Source organism: Pipra filicauda, unplaced genomic scaffold (genome assembly GCF_003945595.2).
Source record: "Pipra filicauda isolate LSUMZ 115617 unplaced genomic scaffold, ASM394559v2 scaffold18_size4552066_pilon, whole genome shotgun sequence".
NCBI lineage: Eukaryota > Metazoa > Chordata > Aves > Passeriformes > Pipridae > Pipra > Pipra filicauda.
The window spans coordinates 4083651-4104270 of record NW_024104298.1 but is presented as its reverse complement, the minus strand read 5'-3'; the positions used below and the strand labels follow the sequence as shown (position 1 = coordinate 4104270).

General features: G+C 45.3%; 1 protein-coding gene and 1 long non-coding RNA gene across 3 annotated transcripts; both read right to left on the bottom strand.

Moving 5' to 3' along the window:
* Positions 1-1100: 1100 nt before the first annotated feature.
* On the bottom strand, positions 1101-14575 carry SIK1 (salt inducible kinase 1). Of its 2 annotated transcripts, XM_039380217.1 has the most exons (14): positions 14370-14404; positions 14049-14271; positions 13197-13313; positions 10518-10581; positions 10149-10310; positions 9740-9864; positions 9504-9627; positions 8318-8541; positions 7926-8075; positions 7156-7278; positions 6687-6912; positions 5723-5998; positions 4955-5186; positions 1101-4162 (listed from the first exon to the last, which is right to left on the bottom strand). In XM_039380217.1, exons 2-14 carry the CDS (start codon positions 14190-14192, stop codon positions 3742-3744), a joined length of 2388 nt encoding a protein of 795 aa, XP_039236151.1. In that variant the 5' UTR covers positions 14193-14271; positions 14370-14404; the 3' UTR covers positions 1101-3741. The 2 variants fall into 2 exon arrangements, with proteins under 2 accessions (XP_039236151.1, XP_027597717.1); XM_027741916.2 differs by having other exon boundaries at positions 14049-14575.
* A 4191-nt stretch (positions 14576-18766) lies between these two features.
* LOC120323061 lies at positions 18767-19822 on the bottom strand. The gene is made up of 2 exons (XR_005563153.1): positions 19765-19822; positions 18767-18855 (listed from the first exon to the last, which is right to left on the bottom strand). It is a non-coding gene; the product is annotated as an uncharacterized LOC120323061 (long non-coding RNA).
* Between the last annotated feature and the right edge of the window lie 798 nt (positions 19823-20620).

The following is a 20620-nucleotide window of genomic DNA, read 5'->3' as shown; positions in this document are numbered from 1 at the left end:
ATGTCAATGAAAGTTGGTGGAGCTGCATCCATTAAGAAGCAACTTTCTGAAATTTCTCAGAATTACTGGAGTTTAAAATAATGTCCTGAGAACCAAGTTGAAAACAGCAGTTGGGGTTATCCTTAAATGAGGTCACACTAAAGCCTAATAAAAGACAATTCAGAGTACCTTCACTATATTTTAAGAGTTGCAAAATTCCTAGCTTTGGATGGTCACATTGAAAACAAAACCCTGGAAAAACATGTGCATGACACTTTTTTTACCTGTTCAAGAGTCCCGGCAAATGCACAGACAGCTCTACAAATTCTATCTCAGCAAACAACTCCTTTAGAAAGCAAAATAAGTAAATATTAATTCTGTTCCCCCCTAAGCTTTTATTTAGCTTTTTGGATTTACCTTTGCATCACTCTCCTTTCCTTCAAAATGTGGTAGGTGATTTGGAAATAAAAACATCAGAATAAGGATCACTTTTTTAAATTATTTTTTAATTTTTTTATTTTTATTTTTAAAAAACCCCACCATTGTTTGGTTGGAAGAATTTTTTTATTTTTTTTCTGAGTTTTTGCCAGGTCAAACTAAAGCTTGCAAATCTTTGGGGGTCCCTTTGCAGGTGAACCCCTTCCTTGCCCCTCATTCTGAGTGCATGAGCTGAAATGCAAAGCCTTTTCAGCAGCTTTTTTAACTCTCGAGTTATATTTTACAAGAGAAAAGCCACTCCCCCCCTCCCCCTTGAATCTCTCCCTCCCTCTCTCTTTCCCTTTGCTCTCTTGCAGTGACTGCCTTAATCTGGCTGGGGCCTCTCTCAGCTGAAGGTGACACGGAGGGAGTGCCCATCTGGTGACGACTAAACCACGCTCGACCATCTCTGTTACTGCCGGCTTTTATAACCCGATTACCACAGACTTGGGTTAGATTCAGACAGATTGCCTACCAGCGAAAGGCTCAATATCCCATTATCAGATTTGTGAGCCTGCCATTCCTCTTCATTTAGGACGTAACAGAAAGTGTCAGGAACGTCCTGCGGACCTCGGCTTTGAAACCGGTCTTAACCGTGCGAGTTACGCGAGCGTCGCTCCACAGAACCATGTGCGGGACAACGATTTTAAAACATTTTTTTTTTTATTATTTAAATATTAAATAAAACACATCAACTAATCATTTTGGTGTACGCCTCTCATTTTAACATAAGAAATAAAATGATTGTTCAGTCATGATAAAAAATAAAATATACATCTCAATGAAACCAATCACGTAGTGTCTTTAAATACCCTATTGCATTGCAGTCTGCAGAACAGCACTGTCGAGATATCTACAAAAGAACCCAGACTTTTAAAATGACCTCTTTCTGCTCCAGCAATAATTCCAAAGAGGTTCTACAGCAATTGGAAAAGAAAAAAAAAAAATACTATGAAAGTAAAGTGCTTGTCATTGCTCAGGACAGGAAACTAAAGAATCTGTGGCCTTTAGATCCATGGCATTAAACAAAACACATATTGAAGAGGAAATTCTGTGGTTTAAGTACGTGTGCTACCCCTTGCAAAACTGAAGGCAAAGTTGCTGCTTTGTGACGAGCTGGTTTCTTCTTGCCCTCCTCCTCAGCCATCCCCATGCACTCTTTTTTTTGGGTTGGGGTTTTTTGGAGGGGTTGTTTGTTTGTTTGTTTTAAACCCACACTACTAATGAGCATGAGACTTTGGTGTTTTCTCTGCTGCAAGGCACCACTCATTAACAGGAGTTCAACTCAACCAGTTTTCTCTCACTTTGAAGCTTCCAGACCATGGAGCAGCAGTGGCAAGCTGGGCGTGCAAGACACACAGGTACAACACACAGATAAAGAGGTCGTTTATGGAGAGCCACAGACAGAGCCACATGACATCTTCAACCCTTCCTACTCCCACCAATTAACCTGGTCAGTCTTTGGCTTTTTTCTTAAAAAAAAAAAAAAAGAACAGAACAAAACAAAAACCCAAACAAAACAACAAAACAAACAACAAAAAAGGTCTCTATATTATTTGCAAATGCGTAATACTGCAGGTTGCATGAAGCCAAGGTAACTTGAAGGCACCCTGTGTCACACTAGAGAGATGGGTCCTTTAAGCATTTAGACAGAATGCAGCTATTTTCTGACATTCAGATGGCAGCTTCCAGCCAAGCTGGCTCACTGTCTGCTCACCTGCTTCCAAAGTTCGCACGCACTCCCTGACTCATTTCTGTAGGAGCACGGCCTGCTCTCCCCTTTATACCCAAGCAAAACTTCTATTGACACCAACAGAAGTCATGGTCTGCCTTGGAAGGGGAGTTGGGGTTTATACCAGAAACACAACATAAGCATATTACAAAATATAAAAAATAACTAGTGTTATATAGTTTTCTGCTTCCTATTTATATACATATACAGCATTAAAAACCATATGAAAAAACACCTATCTAATCCAAAACCTCGTTTTGCTAATATGCCAAAAACAAACCAACCAAAAACAAACACACCCAAAGATTGTGCTGTTTTACTCACTTTTTAATACAGTTTTGTTCAGAAAAAGCTGTACTCTGTTAGAGTAGAATTCTGTTCTAGCCTATTCCTTTTGTCTTTGTCAATATATAATTATAACCTCAATATTGCACATTTCCCCAAGAGTCAGTTCTGTTTGGACCCTGATAATGAAATGCATAAAAACATAATTAGCAGCTGAAATAACAATGTGCAGCACTAAGAAATACCCCTCAGGCAACTTCATAGTCAACATCCAGGAGGGACTTTTTAAAAAGAAAACCCTTCCCATCACCCCACCGGTACTGCTGCTTCCCTCCTCAGTGCCTCTGCAAGAATATGAATAAACTTAGAGTTTATAAAAAGATTCCTAAAGATTATCCAGACCAACAAAATATATGCAAGTGTGCACGTGTGTATATGTAGACACACACCACTCCCAAACAAACATCCCTGCAAAAGACCAGGCATTATGCAATTTGGATCCTGATATCAAGGAATACATTTTCAATAGTTACTGCTTCTGTACTAATTAGAAGGGCATGTTAAGCTTTTCCAGCTGATGTATCAAGCAAGAAGTTCACAGTTTTCATTTAAAGTGTATGTATCTGGGAGGTGTGGAATGGGGATGTTGGTTCCTTTAAATAAAACGAGTGTTAACAGGAGGGAAAGAAAAAACAACAAATGGCAATGCTTCCATTTTTGTCTCCTATGAATGCATAATGCTGCATGCCACTGGTTTTCTGTTTATTTTCTTTAAAAGAGGTAATCATCTTCACAAACCCATAAATGAATATTGTGAAAAAGGGAGGCTCTGGTCCCTTCTTTGAAAAGCCTCTCTCTGCTGTGTCACCACTACTGACAGCTGCTAATCTTGCATAACAGCAGAGCTGTATTGGTCTGACTTGAGTACAGTACCGAAGAGTTCTTCCCCAACCACATCCCTCCCTGTCCCCACAAATGCCCCACCCATCTTCCCCATCATTATTTTTCCTTTAAAAAAAATTCAGTTCCTATTCGTATTTGTTCAGTGCAAGAATAGTAGAAGCAAAAAAAAAACAAAAAACAAAAACGAACAAAAAAGACATACATATTGCTTGTTTCAGTCCTATAAAGTTGCCAGCTTTCTGAGCCAGACAGCCTCTTCACATACTTCAAAATTTATTGCTTCTGAGAGTCACTCGTCCACACGACGCCAGCCAGCCACGGAACAGCGGCGAAAAGTTCCTTCCCCACAGGAGCAGCCAGGGCTCTCATTTGACCAGGACGAACTTCCCAAGCTGGCTGGAAGTCAGGTCCTCCATCTCACAGTCCCCGTGTTGCAGAGCAACGGCGTCGTAGCCCGGGGACTGCACAGAGAAACTCTGCTGCTGGGAGAAGGTGGTGCCCACGGGGGAGGCGTTGCCGCTGATGTACAGGTGCGTGTCCAGGAGGTGAGCGGCCGAGGACACCGGGGAGACGCTCACACCGAAGAAATGAGGTTGGAGCAGCTGGCTGCTGCCAGCAAAGGCCAGCTCAAAGGAGTTCTCTCTTTGCAGCTCTGACAGCAGGATGGAGTTGGACGCCTTGCAGGTACCTGGGCTCTCTGAGGAGGGGACGCCGTTCGCTGCAGGTGCCTGAGGAGTTTGGGGACAAGCTGTCTGGAGTAGTTGGTGATGCTGGAACTGGAGCATTCTGAAAAAAAAATGCCAGGGTGGAAGAGGTTAATTTACATTGCTAGGATGGTTTAATGCCTTTCTCCTCCGTTTCTTTCCCCTAACACTGACCATAATTTTCCCCTTTGTTTCCTTCTCTCTATCAAACCTCTCCTTACCCAGTCAGTCCAATCAAATCAAGCTGCCCATGCCAGGCCAACCTGTTTTCACTTGGCTTTTCCTCAGGCTGGAGGGGGCCACTATCATCAGAAAGTTTATCTAGTCACCATTTGGCCAGCTAATAATAGATGTTCCAGAGACAACGTATGCAGATAAACCGGAAGCTCAATTTTCCATCTTGCTTCTATGGGAATGAAGAGGTGCCACCACACATGACATTTGAGGCCACTGGAACTGTGCCTCCTTTGTGGCCTGTAACTTTTCCAAATTACAAGGTCTCGCTTCCTTGCCATGAGAAAATTACAGGAGGAGGCAGAGAAGGAAAGAAATCATTCCCAAAACTAACAAAGAAAAACACAGCTTGCAATGGGGAGAGGCAGTGCTTTCCCCCCACAATACCAAATTGCTCCTGAATTCAGCAACCTCCAAATATTTGGACGTTGAGATTTTCTAAGTGGAATTGCACGTCCTGTGTTACGTAGCCAGGGCAGGAAGCCACAAAGGAAGCCAAGCAGTTTTACCTGCTGCCACACAGCAAAGGTGGAGGATAGGAATCCCCAGCGACCAAACCCCCAAACTCTTTGGCTTTACTCCTCCTCGCTTACCCCAAACCAAAGTAAACCCATCGAAAACAGGAAAGCTCCTCCCTCACCTCTGCTGCTGCAGCACCTCCTCCAGGAGGCTTCTCCCCTCTCTGCTGCTCCCACTGCTGCTGTACATGCAGGTGTTGGGCTGCGTGTGTTGGAAGGGGCTCATGCCACTCCTTGCTGCCCGAGAGGAGGAGGACTGACACACCTGCCGAGCAAAGCCTTTGATTTTATTCAAGCCGAGAAACCCCTTGGCTCGAGCGTTCTTCCGCAGCTGCTGCCTAAAAGCCTTCAAGCCTGTGGGACACGAGGAAAAGAAATGCACTTTAATCCCCCTCAGCATTTGCCTAGGAGCACACTTTACAGATCAGCCTTTCTAGAGGGCAGCTGCCTTCATGTGAGTGAGAACAGGGCTAGAGGAGACCATGACTCTTCAGTTCACATCCACCCCTCTGCCTGATGGTCAGGGCAGGATTTAGGTGACACAACAGGGGTTGGGACAGCTGGAGATAGACACACACGGCAAAGGAGAAACCTGACAGAAATCATGACGTTGTGCACTCCGTATTTTAGGAGGAAGGTGGAGCCTGCCATCCCACTCACGGCAGCAGAAATATCTCCATGGGCAGGCTGAATCAGTATCTGAGAACCTTTCCTCTAGGCACCTCCCTCAGGGCACCCAACCTTCCTTCAGGGACCATGAATACAAGAGGCAGAACGTCCGGCCTCAGCGTAACACCGACACGGACAAGCAAGTATCCCTGCATCCTGCCCTTTCCTAGAGGCTGTTGGAAGGCTGCAATTCCCCAGCAACGAAGCAAGGAAGGCATTACCTTGAGTTAATGAGGTATCAGATGCTCGCCTTCCTTCTTGGAAGCTGACAGGCAGGAGAGAAGCACCTCCCATGCAGCCCTGGGCTTGTAACACCGGAGCGTCAGACTGGGAAGTTAGGAAGGGCGACGTCATCCTCACTGTGGCCGGGCTCCCCGTCATTACCTGACCTGCCAAACAGCTGCTCAGGGCCACTGAGCTGTCATTTGAAGATGAAGTAAGGCAGCTGTCTGAACTAGTTCCCTCTGTGGGGCTGGCAGAAGAGGAAATGACTATACCTACGGAGGGGAAGGAAGGAGAGAAAGAGCATTCCCAAGATGAGTACGGGAAGGAACGAACATGACATCAGAGCCTCCTGCCCACCTACACTGGCACTAATAAGCAGGTGTGAGCTGGAGAGGTGTCCAGTAACTCGTGTTGTTGCAGGGCTTGACTCCAGCAAGGGGTCATCAACAAACAACCTTAGTCTGGGCTCCCGTCCAGCTGGCAGGGCTCTGCCAGCAACTCCAGCCTCACCAGGCTATGCTGGATCAGGCACACAGTGTCTCTTGAGCAACACCAGGATTACTGTCTTGTGAACAGTTGTGCTGGTTTGGGTGGTTCACAGGGCCCGAGTATGTACCAAACACAGTTAATGATGAGTTTTTTGTTAAGTTCAGGCACTCCCTCCTCCCCTAGAACAACAGCAGGAGCAAGCAGACAAGGTTTTTGTCCTGGTCATGAGAATGCCCCCTGCTGAAGTGATTTAGATGAAACAACAGCACAGCTTCTCTTCTTTAAGGGTTATGCTTATCTGTGGGAAGACAGGACTGCGGAGGGCAGAGTACAGACCTCTTTTCTGGGCTTTCCTATCCCAGTCAAGGTAAAATCAGCACATACTCCCTGGGCATTTGGCCTCTATGGTATTCCTTCTCTGTTCTTTTCCTCTGCCTACGGACACCCTTCATCTCTCCCAGACTTACTTACATGGAGGGGCATGCTGGTAGAAATGGGTGGTCACTTCGGCCAGCGTGTGCCTCCTGCTGGTGTTGCTAGGGATGCGGATGGGGTGGTCATATGCCTTGATTTCATCCTCCAGCTCCTTCTCTTGCCTTACTTCTTCACTGATGGTGGTCTCCAGCAGGCTGTTGGGGGAGATGGAGCGGTTCCGGAAGAGCCCGTTGAAGTTGGTGTCCACAGGGAAGAACACAGGCTGAAAAACATGGCAGATCACAGACTTAAGGGTGTTTTGCTTATTTCTGCACTACCTTTTAACACTCTTCACAGTCCTTCATGCCTTCAATAGGAGTATTGTCTGAGAGGCTACAGTGACACCAGGCCCAAATGCCAAACAAAAGATCGGAGGGAGAGAACAACAGTCACAACCCCATTGTTTTGGATTAGCAGAACAATGGGGGGGGGAAAAATAACACACAGTTTAGCTGAGAACACCAACCTGTAATGGATTGCTTATGTCACAGTCCATTTCTGCCTGCAAGGATGGCTGAATCAGGCTCTGAGGTTGCTGGTAAAGCAGAGATGATCGCAGGGTTTCGCTAGAGAGACTGTCCTGAGGCATCTGGAGAAAGAGAGTGGTGCACAGAAGCCATCACATACACTGCAGTTCCACGTGACTTTTGAGACATTGGAGGCTCCAAGAATTTCAGAGCCACCTTCCCTGCAAGCTTTTTCTTCATCCTTCCTATGAAAATTAACAAAGCTAATCCATCAATGCCAACACAAACGCAGAACTCCTTCTGCTAAGTTAGGCAATTTAACTGGAAGTGCAATTTGAAAAGGCACCCAGACCACACTTCAAAGGGGGTGGGAGTGAGGAAAAGAAAAAGAATGTCAGAGAAACACACAAACTGACTCATGGAGTACTTCTGAGGATCCTACAGGTTATGTAACAAAGAAGTGTTACCGAGCCATGCCCAAGAGGACAAAAAATGAGAAGTCAAGTCTTCTGGCTCATTAATGACCTGCACTGGAGGCAGACTATTCTTTGGCCCACGACCCACAGTCACTTCTTAGGAAACAGGCCATTAGTATTCAATCAGCCTCCTGCTGAAGAACAGCAGGCTGTGTCCTGTCAGAGGGCACCAATACCAGGATTGGTTTTTCAAGAAGCCTGACAGTGACAACCTTGTACTTTCCCGTAGCGAGCAACAGAAAAAAGCAGATCCAAAGGACACATCTTCCCAGTAAGCAAGTGCCTTTCCTCACCTCAACATTGCTGATCTCGGAGCTCCTGGGCCGCTGCTGGCGGCCGGTTGCCGGACGACTGGACAACTGGCTGCTCCGATACTCCTTGAGGCGCTCCAAGAGCAGGTAATAAATTGCGGCAAAATGGTTGTAGCTGCTGTTCTGCAGAGACTGGAAGACATTGAAAGGACCCTTTTGAGTTACAGGTCACTCAGGACACAGGCAGCCAAAACTCGTCACTTGTGCCTCGTAACAGCACACTCAAAAATCAAGCAAAAATCCAGGAGGGCAGTGAAGATTTTACTATGCTGTGACACTGGATCAAGGCCAGTCACTGCATGACACACATATGACTGCACCACTGGAATTCTGGTAGTCACTGAAGATGTATCTACAGGGCAAGCACTTCTCACCTCCACAGTCCTCTGCCTGTCGATGCCAAGCGTTTGCATGATCCCAAGGACCTGCTCGTTGTAGTCACCCAGGTTGGAGTTGTAGTTTTGCATGGAGAAGGACAAGGACTGCTGCTGCTGAAGGGATGGGTCAGCTTGCATCCACTTGTGCTGCTTTATCTGGGAAATGGTTATCCGCTTGGTTGGGTCCACAACCAACATCCGCCGGATTAGTGTTTCACAGTCTGGATGACAAAGACAAACTCATGAGCGAGGTGTAAAAACAACAGCCCAGCCCCAGGTCCCTGCTAAGAACCCTTCCCAGCAACAGTGTGTGATGTCTATGAAAACACGAATTAAAGGTTTCTGAGCAGCTGATGCCTGGTCTGACCATCAGATATTCCAAACAGCACAAGAGATGTCCCCACATATACCACAAAAGCAACATGTCACTGCAGGAAATGAGGCTGTACTGGGTATTGGCACGTTTCAGGTGGCCTTGCACCTTGCATAAGAGCTAGTTTTGAGAGGATGCAAGTTTAATGTTGTTACATCCACATAAAATAGGTGGGAATTTAGTACAGAACCCCATCACATACAACTTCCTTATCCACATATACTGCTTATTCATTTATAACCAGGAAATCAAAGCTGTTCATGGCTATAAATGATAAAGGTCAGACTTCGTAAGATAATTTTCACGTGAAGACAGAGGCGTGTTCACTTGTTTTGAAACCAAATCAGAGAGAGGTGACAATAATCTTCAGTTCCTTTTTCTCATCAGACTGTTGGGAGTGCTCAAGAAACAGTGCTAAGTCCCACTATTTCTGCTCTCCTTGGCAGCACAGTCACACTGGAATCCACCCCTTCTGCATAGTTAAAATATCTTAGAACTACACCCATCTCAGCACTGCAGGCTAGCCTCATTAAAATCCTGTTTTCTCTCTTTTGTGAGTGATTATTTCTCCAGCTAGGATGTCAGGTATTTTTGTAATCCATAGGGATACTCTAAGAAAGGAAACACCAGCCTTTTAGATGCACCATAAAGCAGATCCCAGAAAAGAAAACATGTGCAACCAGCCCCTCAGCTCTAAGTGCTGCCCCACAGAAATCACTGGCTGCATAAAGTAATTCCCAGCTGCAAACAGGGCAGCTATTCTTTTATTTGTAGGACCTGTTCTAACATTAAGGGTCTGGAAAAAAGCACCTTCGGACATGAAGTATGGGATGCGGAACCGCCCCTCCAGCACTCTTTGCCTCAGAGTTGGCAAATTGGGTCCATCAAAAGGCAGAGAACCGCAGACAAGGACATACAGTACCACCCCAAGGCTCTGTCAACAGAAAACAGCACAGCATATGAGTGACTCCAGGAAAAACAATGATTTTGGAAGCCCACAGACCCTCACGCAGTGAAATGCGGTTTCTGATGAATAGCAAGCTCACCCATATATCAAGGTGAGGTCCTTCATATTCTTTGCCTTCAAAAACTTCTGGAGCTGCATAGGGTGGGCTTCCACACCAAGTGGAGAGGGGCTCTCCCGACTTGTAGAAGTTTCCAAAGCCAAAGTCTGAAATGAAGGTAAAAGTCTGGGGTGAGACAACATTCAATCACATACTAATATTTCAGAAGTAGCAAAAGATGTAGAGAAAGGAACGGATGTGTTGTTTTGTTCTCTGCCTATTCATTTAAGCTATTTTCTTCTGTTTGGAAAGCACGTTCTGAGAAATATCAGCAACCTTTGTTTTATTTTCAGTTAGCATAAATACATTTACAGGATCATCCTAGGGATACTAAATTTGACTACATGCCTAGTGTTGTTTATAGAGTGTAATAGGTAATATTTCTTATTACCTGCTAACTTGATATTCATGTTAGCATCTAGCAGAAGGTTCTCTGTTTTGAGATCCCTGTGCACTATGTGGTGGCTGTGACAATATTCCACTGCTGAAAGAATCTGCCAGAACTTCTTCCGTGCTTCACTTTCACTCAAGTGCCCATTGGAGGTCAGATGATCTGCAAGACAAAACCAAAGAGGCACAGGATTTAGAAACGCCTGGAGGAAATTTTTCATAATCCTGCAGGTGCTGTGCTTGCTGTTCGACAGCTGATAATGCCAACCCTGGGTTTTCAATCAGAATATATCTGTAACTCAGGAATTACGACAATAAAGCCAAGATTTCTAAATCTAAAGAACTGCTAGATCCAGCAGTGAGGACTTACCAAACATTTCTCCGTTCTTTGCAAACTCGGTAACAATGTACAGCATATCCTTTGTCTCCATAACCTGTGAAGACACAAAAGGACATGATTTAAAAAACAGCAGAGGTCTGTAGTTTCATTCATTTTTCTACGTGTATTCTCACACATATCGGTTCAATTTTTTAGTTGCTGCAGCAGCTGGCAGTAAAGGCAGCTAATTTTGCACCACAGTGTTCTCTCCAAGCACACTGGTAATGAAAAAGATAACAAATCAATCCTTATGTGCCTACACTACACAATGGCTTCTCAGGCCATTGTTCTTCTCACCATTACCATGCCACCTAATCTCCATACGGTAACAGATGAGCATTTCGATAATTCCACACACTTCCCCGAACTCCTCTTTTGCTAAAATATTCACATACAGTTTTACACTTCATTTGATGTATTCTGAACGTGCAAAGAACACTTTATCTAAAGTTGTCTTTGTTTCAGGGCTAGTGGGGGCTCAGATCAGCAGAAATAGCTGCAACTTGGACAAATCAAGAAGGAAGATCAAATCCCCCGCTCCCGTTTGGAGTTGGCAGGGACACGTCCAGCCTCCTGTGCAAGTGACAACAGGCTGCTGTTTGTGTAACAGCAGTGCTTGATGCACATCAACAACTGTCAATGTATCAGCCAGAGTTCACCTATCAATCTAGTATCGACTTGCTTTGATATTTCACAATTTTTTCCTTTGGAGGAAAAAAAAAAAGAACCAAAACCTTGATGAACGAGAAGTGCTGAGCATTTCCAAATTCATCTTCAGTTACCACAGCACACCTTTCAAATGCTGTGTTTCAGATTTTAAAAAAACAACATTTCCCCGGAAACATTTCCCTCTTAAGGAGCAGATACTTTGTTTTGGAACCGGGAGGCTCACAACAGGTTAACAATCAAGAAGAAAAAGCGTCAATACTACTTCAAAGGCTGTAATTTCCAGGGTCCTAACATGTAACCTTTTTCAAAGACTCTTGTCCTCCCCTCTCTGCAAGTACACACAGACACGAAATGAAAATAAACAAACAGGGAGCAAAGGAAGAGAGGTTCCCAGTTTAAAAAACTGAAGGAAAGTGTTCTGGGAAAGTTGCCAGCTGGATGAAATTAAGACGCGGTGCTGAAACTAAAACAATGATGAAATAATACAAGAACGCACACCCTACATTGGTATGTCATCTAATTCCATCCCTGCTTCTCAGCCTCCACCAAACAGGTGAAGCATCAGTTACAACAACAAAGAAAAGAAAACTTCACTGAAAAGAAATTATGGTCCACTACCAACGTCATTTGCTCCATCAAGTGAAGTGGTTCAACTAGATGGAATTTAACCTGCTTTTCTAAATGCTTCAAAATAGTATTTTCACCCACATCATTCCACTGAAATGAAATCAACCGAACTGTTAGAATGTTTCTGTATATCCTATGCTGCCCCATGGGCAGCCATGACGTCAGCTGTTAACACAGAACCACTTTTGTTATGATGGTTAATACTACAAATACAAACACTGCATGTGTGTCAAGGTCTTCAGAAATAATGCCTTGCCAAAGCACCTGCCTTACTGGCTCTTCAGCCTTACATGTTAATTAAACTTTTTTTTTTTTTTAATTTCTTTTTAAGCTAACAAGCCCAACGGTAAGATCACAGCTGATAATAGTATTTACTACTCCACAGAGACTTTCAGACCTGCTGCTTCATCCACGTCCCCCTCTCTCCCCCCTGTCCTTCCAGACAGGTCCAGACAAGCTGATACCTCATCCCTGCTCACAGCACAGGCTTGGACTAGATGACCTTTAAAGGTCCCTTTCAACCCAAACTGTTCTATCATCTTCTTCTTAAATCCGCACGGCATTATTTAAGATGATTAAGAGGAACTTACACCAAAGGCTAATTAGATCGAATATTTAGAATTTGCAAAGCAGTCCTCGTGATCCTTGTGATCCTGTTTTCTGCACAACACAATAATTTGTTCCTATGGTTAAAACCACCCATTAGTGCAGAAACTGAACAGCTCTACAACAAAATTCATGTTATGAAACTCTACAAGGTCACAGATATTTAAAATTCACTTTCAAAACTACACAAAGTGGAAAAGAATAACCAAACAGGCCATTTTTTAGTATATTCTAAGATACACCAACATTTACTGCCTTTTAATTTTTTTACTAATTTAATTCTAATATTAGAATTTCACTTAGAATTTCTACTTAGATTAATTAGGTTTAATTGTTGTTGGTTTAAATCCCTTCCACTTAAGGCAAACTCAACTTCTGTGCTTCCTTCTCTACCACCCTACACGAGTTTAAGCCTTCCTCTTATCAAAAGCACGTAACAAGTTCCAGTCTTCTAAACTAAAAAAGCAGAGGAGATAGGAAAGCCAAGTTAATCATAGAAGTTCAGATAACCTGCTCCGCGATCCGAAACAAACATCAGCCTGGTTTAAACTGTAAATTTTACAGTGCATTTTGTCAAAAAGCTGTCTAATGTGCCAGGGTCTTGTTCAAAGAATGAAGAATTTTAAAATACCCCTCTTATTTCAAATGGTTTTCGAAAAATATTTCAATATGCGTTCTCTCTGCAAATATTAGATGTAAAAACCGTGTGCAAGAGAAGACCATAAGTATACCTCATCTACGTGCTGCACTCCAAAGCTAAACTCTTACCTGATATAGCTTGATAATGTGGGGATGATTCAAAAGCTTCATTATCTGAACTTCTCTATAAATCTTCTCCAGATTGCTTGGGTCTAACCTTGTTTTGTCTATTATTTTTATTGCAACCTGTAGATTTAAAAACAACCCCAGGTATTACAAAATAGGTACTCTCACTGTCCAGATACCTTTAAAAAAAAAAAAAAAAAGACACCCCCGCACAGACACGCCACTTACAAAATCCAAGTAAAGTAGTTTTTAAAGTAGCTTTTTAAGTATGGACTTGACAAAGCTTATTCTGTTTTTCTGAACCACACAGAATTCCCGACACAGAACGTTTTCGTTTTTCTTTTCTACGTCAAAGGATTACACATAAGGTAGTGAACAGAACTGCAGAAATTAGCACTGGACAGGATTCTGCAAATCTTTTAATCCGTCCCATGCCAGGGAAAAACAGATTCCTCTAACAGACTGTTTCCTACTGTGGTGACTGATACGATTTAAACATGCACTAGAAATATAGAAACGTCTGCACTACCCATTAATAAATTATTTCTGCGAATAACACCCCAAGTTCTTTGTTCTTCAATGAGAAAAAAATTAAACCCACAAAAAGTCTTTCGAAGACCCTTAATGTGTCGGGCTTTTCAGCAAACTGAGTGTGATTCAACGAAGCTACCGTAACACTCAGAAATGGGGTGTTTTGAAGTTGGTTTTTCACATATATTCTCGCTCGGTTTTAATTTTACACGCAGCGGGAAAACTTGAAGATCCTCAGAGGAGGAGCCGCATCAGCCGCGGGTTCCGCAGCTCCGCGGAGCCGCCGCGCTCCCACCGCCATCCCCGGACCTCCAGCGCACCCACCTGCGTCTTGGTCACCCTGTGCCGGGCCAGCTTGACCACGGCGAAGTTGCCTTTCCCCAGGGTCCTCTCGATGTCGTAGAAGCCGACTCGCAGGGGCCGCTGCGCGGCCGCGGGCGCGGAGCCGTACTCTGACATGATCACCATGGCTCAGGGCGGGGGGCGCGGGCAGCGCTCGCCGCGCCTTTAGGACGGGAGCATCCGCGCTGCCCCGGGCTGCTCGCACCTGCACGGAACACGGCACGGCTCACACGGGCTGTCCCCGCCCCGGAGCCCCGTCCGAGCCGCCGGCAGTCCCGCTCTTGCCCGCCGGAGCGGCCGTACCTGGCGGTGCGGTGCGGGCGCGGTGCGATGCGCTGTGTGCGGCGCAGGGTGTGCGGGCGCGGGTGCGTGTGCGGGCGGGTGTGTGTTGTGAGCGGGTGAGCGTGTGTGTGTGTGTGTCTGTGTGTGTGTGTGCGCGCACCGGGGGGCAGGCGGGACCACGCGGGATGTCCCGGCCCCCCGCCCTTTCCCGGCGCCCTCCTCCATCCACGCACACCCCGCCTTCCCTACCTCCCCGCCCGCCTCCTTCCCCCCGCCCACCGCCGAAAGCCGAGACGGGCCCATTGACGTCACTTTGACGCCAGAAGGACGCGGTCCCGGGCGCGGGGCTGAAGGGGAGCGAAGGCACCGGGACGTTGCCAGGGAACGGGCGGCGCTGACGCGGGCGCTGATGGAGCCGTCGCCCGGGAGACCCGGGGGGGCGGTGACGTCAGGGCGGAGGGAGGGAGGGATGGGGTGGGATGGGGTGAGGGGTGGGGGGGTCGCCGGGGTCTCCTGCCCACCCCGCCCCATCCCATCCTCCCGCCGGAGTCGCTCCCCGCTCCCGACGGCGCGTCCCCGCAGCGCGGCTGCGACCACCGCGCCGGCCCGGCGACAGCACCTGGCCCTGGTGACCCCCGGTGACCCCCGGCGGGGGTGCCGGGTCCCGCTGTCCGCAGCTACAGAGGCATTCCCAGCCCCGTGTGTCGGGGACACCGACAGGGACAGTCCAGCTGGCAGGAGGAAAGTGCGGCTGCAGAGCTGCGGGGGACATTTATCCCTAATCCCTGTGAACGCCCACCCTTCGCAGCAGTGCCGGTGGTGGGACACTGACCCGCCTTCCCCCGTCCAAGGACGGTTTCCCTGCCCGTGTTTTCCAGGGTGTGATGGAGTGGGGAGGCTGCTGCCGACCGACCCTCAAGGGCTGAGGCCACCCCGGTGTGGGGACAGCAGCCCTCTGGGTCCACCAGCTGGGCACAGGCAGCAACACAAGTAATAATAAAGAACCCATATGTTATCCTAGAATTATAGAATGGTTTGGGTTGGAAGGGACTGTAAAGGTTATCTTGTTCCAAGCCCCCTGCCATGGGCAGGGACGCCTTCGAAAGACCAGGTTGCTCAGAGCCCCATCCCACCTGGTCTTGAACACCTCCAGGGATAGGGCAGCCACAACTTCTCTGGGCAACCTGATCCAGTGCCTTGCCACCCTCACAGTAAAGAATTTCTTTCAAATATCGAACCTAAACCTACTCTCTTTAAGTGTGAAGTCATTCCCTCTTGTCTCTCAGTCTTTCCTTGGAGGAGAGGTGTTCCATCCCTCTAATCATCTTGGTGGCCTCCTCTGGGCTGCCTCCAGCAGGTCCAATATATTTACATGCAGCCTTGTGATACTATTGCAACTTATTGCTACAGTCAAAATATACCTGCAGTACTATTATGTCTCGTGAGTCTGGAAGTGAGGCTTGGGAAGTTTCCCTTTGGCAAACCAGGGCTGAAAGAGGTTGTTTGGGATTGAACCTCAGCATCCTGGAAGCTGAGACTCCTCTCAAGGTCAAATGTGAAGCAGCAGATGCACAGGGTTCAAACAGGTAGGTCTTCAGCCTTCACCCAGCAGGTGACTAAAATATTTGTACATTTGGAGTCAAATTCCAGTTTAGCCACAAAAATAAGTCTTGAATGATGCCAGCCACATCTGTTAATCTTCTGTATTACAGTCAGTCAAGGCTCTTTTCAGGCAGGTAATTCAGTCATCTGTTGGGTTTCTGACTGGAAAACTGTCCCTCTTAGTCTGAACCCCTCACCTGACTGTCACAGCCCGTGGCACACTGGGTAGTGACCCTTCTCTTCCACCCCGGGACACAAAATCTGGATTTGTCAGACTGCTTGAAATAAGGTGATGCTTTGGGTGGAAGAGATGTAGCTCTGCTTCACACCGAAGATTTCAAATCAATCAGTAAAAATCTCTTCAAAGAGAAGACTGAGAGGGGATCTCATCCATACATATAAATATCTCCAAGGTGGGTGTCAGAGGTTGATACCAGACTCTTTTCGGTGGTGCTCAGTGACAGGATGAGGAGCAATGGCCATAAAATAAAACACAGGAAGTTTCACCTCAACATGAGGAATAACTTCTGTACATGGAGGGTGGCAGAGCACTGGAACAGGCTACGAGGGAGGTTTTGAATTCTCCCTCTCTGGAGACATTTCCAAACCCACTTGGATGTGTTCCTGTATCACCTGCTCCAGGTGACCCTGCCTTGGACTGGATGATCTTCAGAGGTCCCTTCTGACCCTGACTATTTTGTGATTCTGTGATTGTTTTCACATGTTGTTGGTGGTCTCCTTAAGGCACGTGGATGACTCCTAAAGAGGCACCCACTAGGGGAGGAAAGTGACCTTTTTGTCAGCTTTTGTAAATTTAAAGATGGGATGAGGAAAATGTGGTGCTCTATATAAATCAAATACGTGAGCTGTGCGTCATCAATGCACTTGAGAGAGATCCATCAGGACGTTTTAGCGGAGCAAGCAGGACTTCCCCTGCTTCCCTATATATATACATATATACGTATATATATATATATATAAAACATTAACTCTTCTGCTTGTGTTACCTGCTGTAATGTTAATGCTAGTCCTTTGGCAGGCCAATTACACTACAGGCTCTTTCTCCTACAAACACAGAGAAATAACACCTGAAATTAACCCCCAAACTTCCTTTATACACAAAAATCATGCTGTCTCAGTGCTTGTTTTCTGTGAGCAGTCAGGCTGGCAGTCTGCAGGGCTTGAATGGTTCTGGGAGAGGCAGTGGCTTGCAGAGCTGGTGGTCAGGAGCTGAAGGACAGGAGCTGCTTACATGGTGTGACCCAAGTCATGGGACTGCTGTGGCATGTGCTGTAAAAGGGGTAATAGCACACAGCCAACCCGGGCTATTGTAGCATTCAATTAGTGCTTACACAGTGCCTTGAATAACTCACATGAAAAGCTGACTTATTATTATTGTTATTATTAAGCTAACAGTATATTCTCTGTGGAGCTCATGAGGAGAAGCTGACGCACAAACAGCACATACAGTAGCAGCTGCATGTGAACAGTGCCCCAGGAGTTATAAAGGAAAAAATTACCTTAATAATGGCTCCTCTGCTGTGGTGGGATTTTCCTCCCTTTAATTATAGTTGCTGCTTTCATTTGAAATTGATTAAGTGTTTTAGGATGGCAAACAGAGCTGGTCTTTTTGGAAAGAACACTCAAAGACAGCCCCAGCTAGGAGTGCAACATTTTTATTTCTTTTTAAAGGACTCAGAATTTCTTTCTTCCCAAATGGGAAGAAGAGGACTGGATTTGGTGCTTGTGGACACCTGTGCCACAGGACTGCCTCGAGAGTGTAAGACCTCACCAGAGGGGAATCCACCATCCTGATTTTAATTAACTGCAGTAGATGGAAGAGGCAAGAAGGACTAGCAAGTGTTGCTGCCTGTGGAAGGTACTTAAAGTGACCTCTGTTGCAAAGGGACATTTAACGTCTGCAGTGAAGGAGAGAGCACCAAATTTTTAAGAGTTATAACACTTTTATGATTTGCTGAGAGTTAAAAGACCCCCTGCATCTACTATTCTCGGCAACCTTTTTGTATTCCTCTTCCATTTTCATTCATATGTGTCACAACAGCTTTCACCAGCACTGCACAATTTTGGTAGTGTCATATTTACATGGTTTTTCTACCACTTTCACTGTGAATACTATGGAGGAATCACAAACCTCTTACACAACCGTGTTCTATCGCTTCACAGAGGTGCTTCTGTTTGGGAAGGTTGAGGCTTCTGCAGTTTCTGCTTTAACATTTCTGCTGCCCTCTGGTGTTTCGGATATCCTGAACGAGGAATCACCTTGGATGATTCTGTGATATCCATGGTCTTGAGAGGTGTAATTACAGAGCTGGCTTGCACATAACCAGGGTAGAAGAGCGAGGAAAGTGAGGAGGACATTCCAAAGCATATTCACAAGGATGTTCTTTTGATTTCTCTCGGAAGACGGAGAAGCTGGGAGGATACAGCTGCTCAGTTTTTCCATTGCAGCAGCAATGTGCTCCCTCCCTAAGGGTGGCGTGATCTATGTATGGCAATATACATGGAGACTGATGCCTTCCAGAACTCATCTTGCAGATATTTCCAGCAATTCAATCTTTAGTCATTTCACTCAGCATTTTCTATCAGTTTCAAAACAAACTAACGACAATAGCAACTTTCTTCGCTTGGCAAAAAGAAAACAAACCAAGAAGTGGAGTCATTCCTTTCTACCCATTTCACCCTCCACAGCTGAAGTCAGCCTGGATTGGTATGGCAGGTTTGCTGGGGCACTATTTACTGTACAGCTGTAGTTTTTTTCCCCAGAAAATAACAGTGTGATTATTTTGAAAATCGTATTTGTTAGGCTATTTTACACAATTTAATTGAATAAAACCTTGCTGAAATCAATAGTGTTGTTCCTGGTCACACCAAGTTAGACTCTGGCCTAGAAAAAAAGTAAAATGGGAGGTGTCACATTACAAAAAAAAATATAGTGACATTTGAAGTAAAGAAGATGAGATAACCAACTAAAATACTTGTAGGCTTATTTTAAAGACAAAAGCATTATCTTGAAAAAATGGTGCATGACTGTTTCTAATACAACTTCAAAGTATCTTTGAATTGAAAAAATCCAGGCTGCCACTGCAATTTTGGCAAAAATACTTTAAAGCTAGCATGTCCTTACTGAGGTACCGCAATGCTATGCAGAAATATATTTCAGACCACTGGAATGTCTTTGGTCATAATATTGCATCACAGTTACATAATTATGATCACAACAGTGGTCTTTTGTCATTAAGGTTTATGACATTCCATAATTAACGAGACAATGACATTTCACTGACATAATACATTGAGCTTGTCTTGCAGAATAAAGGGACATAGACCTCCTCTTCACCATTTATCCTAATCTAGGGCTCAGAAATAGCTTTTTAAAGGGTCACCACCAGGTATGTTTGGGTTCTTTACTTGCCTACATATAATGTGTTACAAAATCTACTGTTAATACCAAGGCTCTGACTGTCTTTGTTTATATAAGGGGAAATACAAACACTGAACAAACAAGGTGGTCTGTGCCCTTGAGAGTGCCTCTGTTTTATTGTAATCATTTCCCTTCTGTGTTTATCACTCTTATAGTACTGGGGCACATGAACCTGACTGGCAACTGGCAACAAACACACGAAAAAGTTATGTAAAAAAGAGAAGTGGGATAGGTTATTTCCATTGCCCAGGGTAAATAAAATGCAGAAGCTGAACAACTAGCACTGAACAATGGCTTTTGAATTAGGGTTTTTTTCCAATTGTTTAAGCTTAATGACCAAAGGTGGTGATAGTAGTAAAAGTGACTACAGACCTGTAATCCAACTGTGCCCATTTAAATTTAACTGAAAGTCATTTTGTTTACACCTCTTAAAACATCCATCTGCAAGATATCCTGTAAGGCAGAACATGTAGTCTATCAAAATGTGTTGAGCAAAGAGGACCAAAAACCTCTGGGGCTGAGTACATTAATCTTAAGTTACTTTTGGCATATTAGCCAGGTAGGCACCTTCCTGGGGCAGAACCACCTGGAAATCAGATGCTTACAGACAAATTTGGAAATGGCATTTTTCCACCAAGACTGTACAATCTTCACAGACAAAAGAGACAACAGGTAAGGAAAAGATGTAATTTCCCCCATTTACTGTACCTCCTTTACTACTGGGAGGGCAGAAAGTCTACAGGATGAAGTGTCTTGCCCATGGTAGTGATGCAGCAAGTCTGTGGCAGAGCTGTGAAACTTCTGTGTCCTGAGCTCTGGCAAAGTGCTTTAACTGCAAGGCCAACCTTCACACTGAAATTAAGTGAATAACGTTAATCTTACAGCTGGTGTAAGTACAGCTGTGTACATACAGGGTTTAACACAATTTATACAATAGGCAGCTCTTATATGTGATTTGTTCACCGGCTGGGCTTTCTGGGCTTGTAATTGAATTTTAGCCCCCCCACTCCTGGCTGGAGTGTGGACAGAGAGGCAGGTCAAACGGAGTCAGCTGCTTTCTGCTGCTCCCAAAGCTTTGCCACTCTGTGCCAGCAGTTTCTGTTGAGAGCTTGTGTTGCTTCTCACTGCTCCCTGAAACATCCCACACACTGTAGTAGCTTGTGTGTTGCTTTGTTGTTTGGGGTTTTTTTTAGGCCACACCTGATCAGGGAGGTTTAGCAGTGTAGGA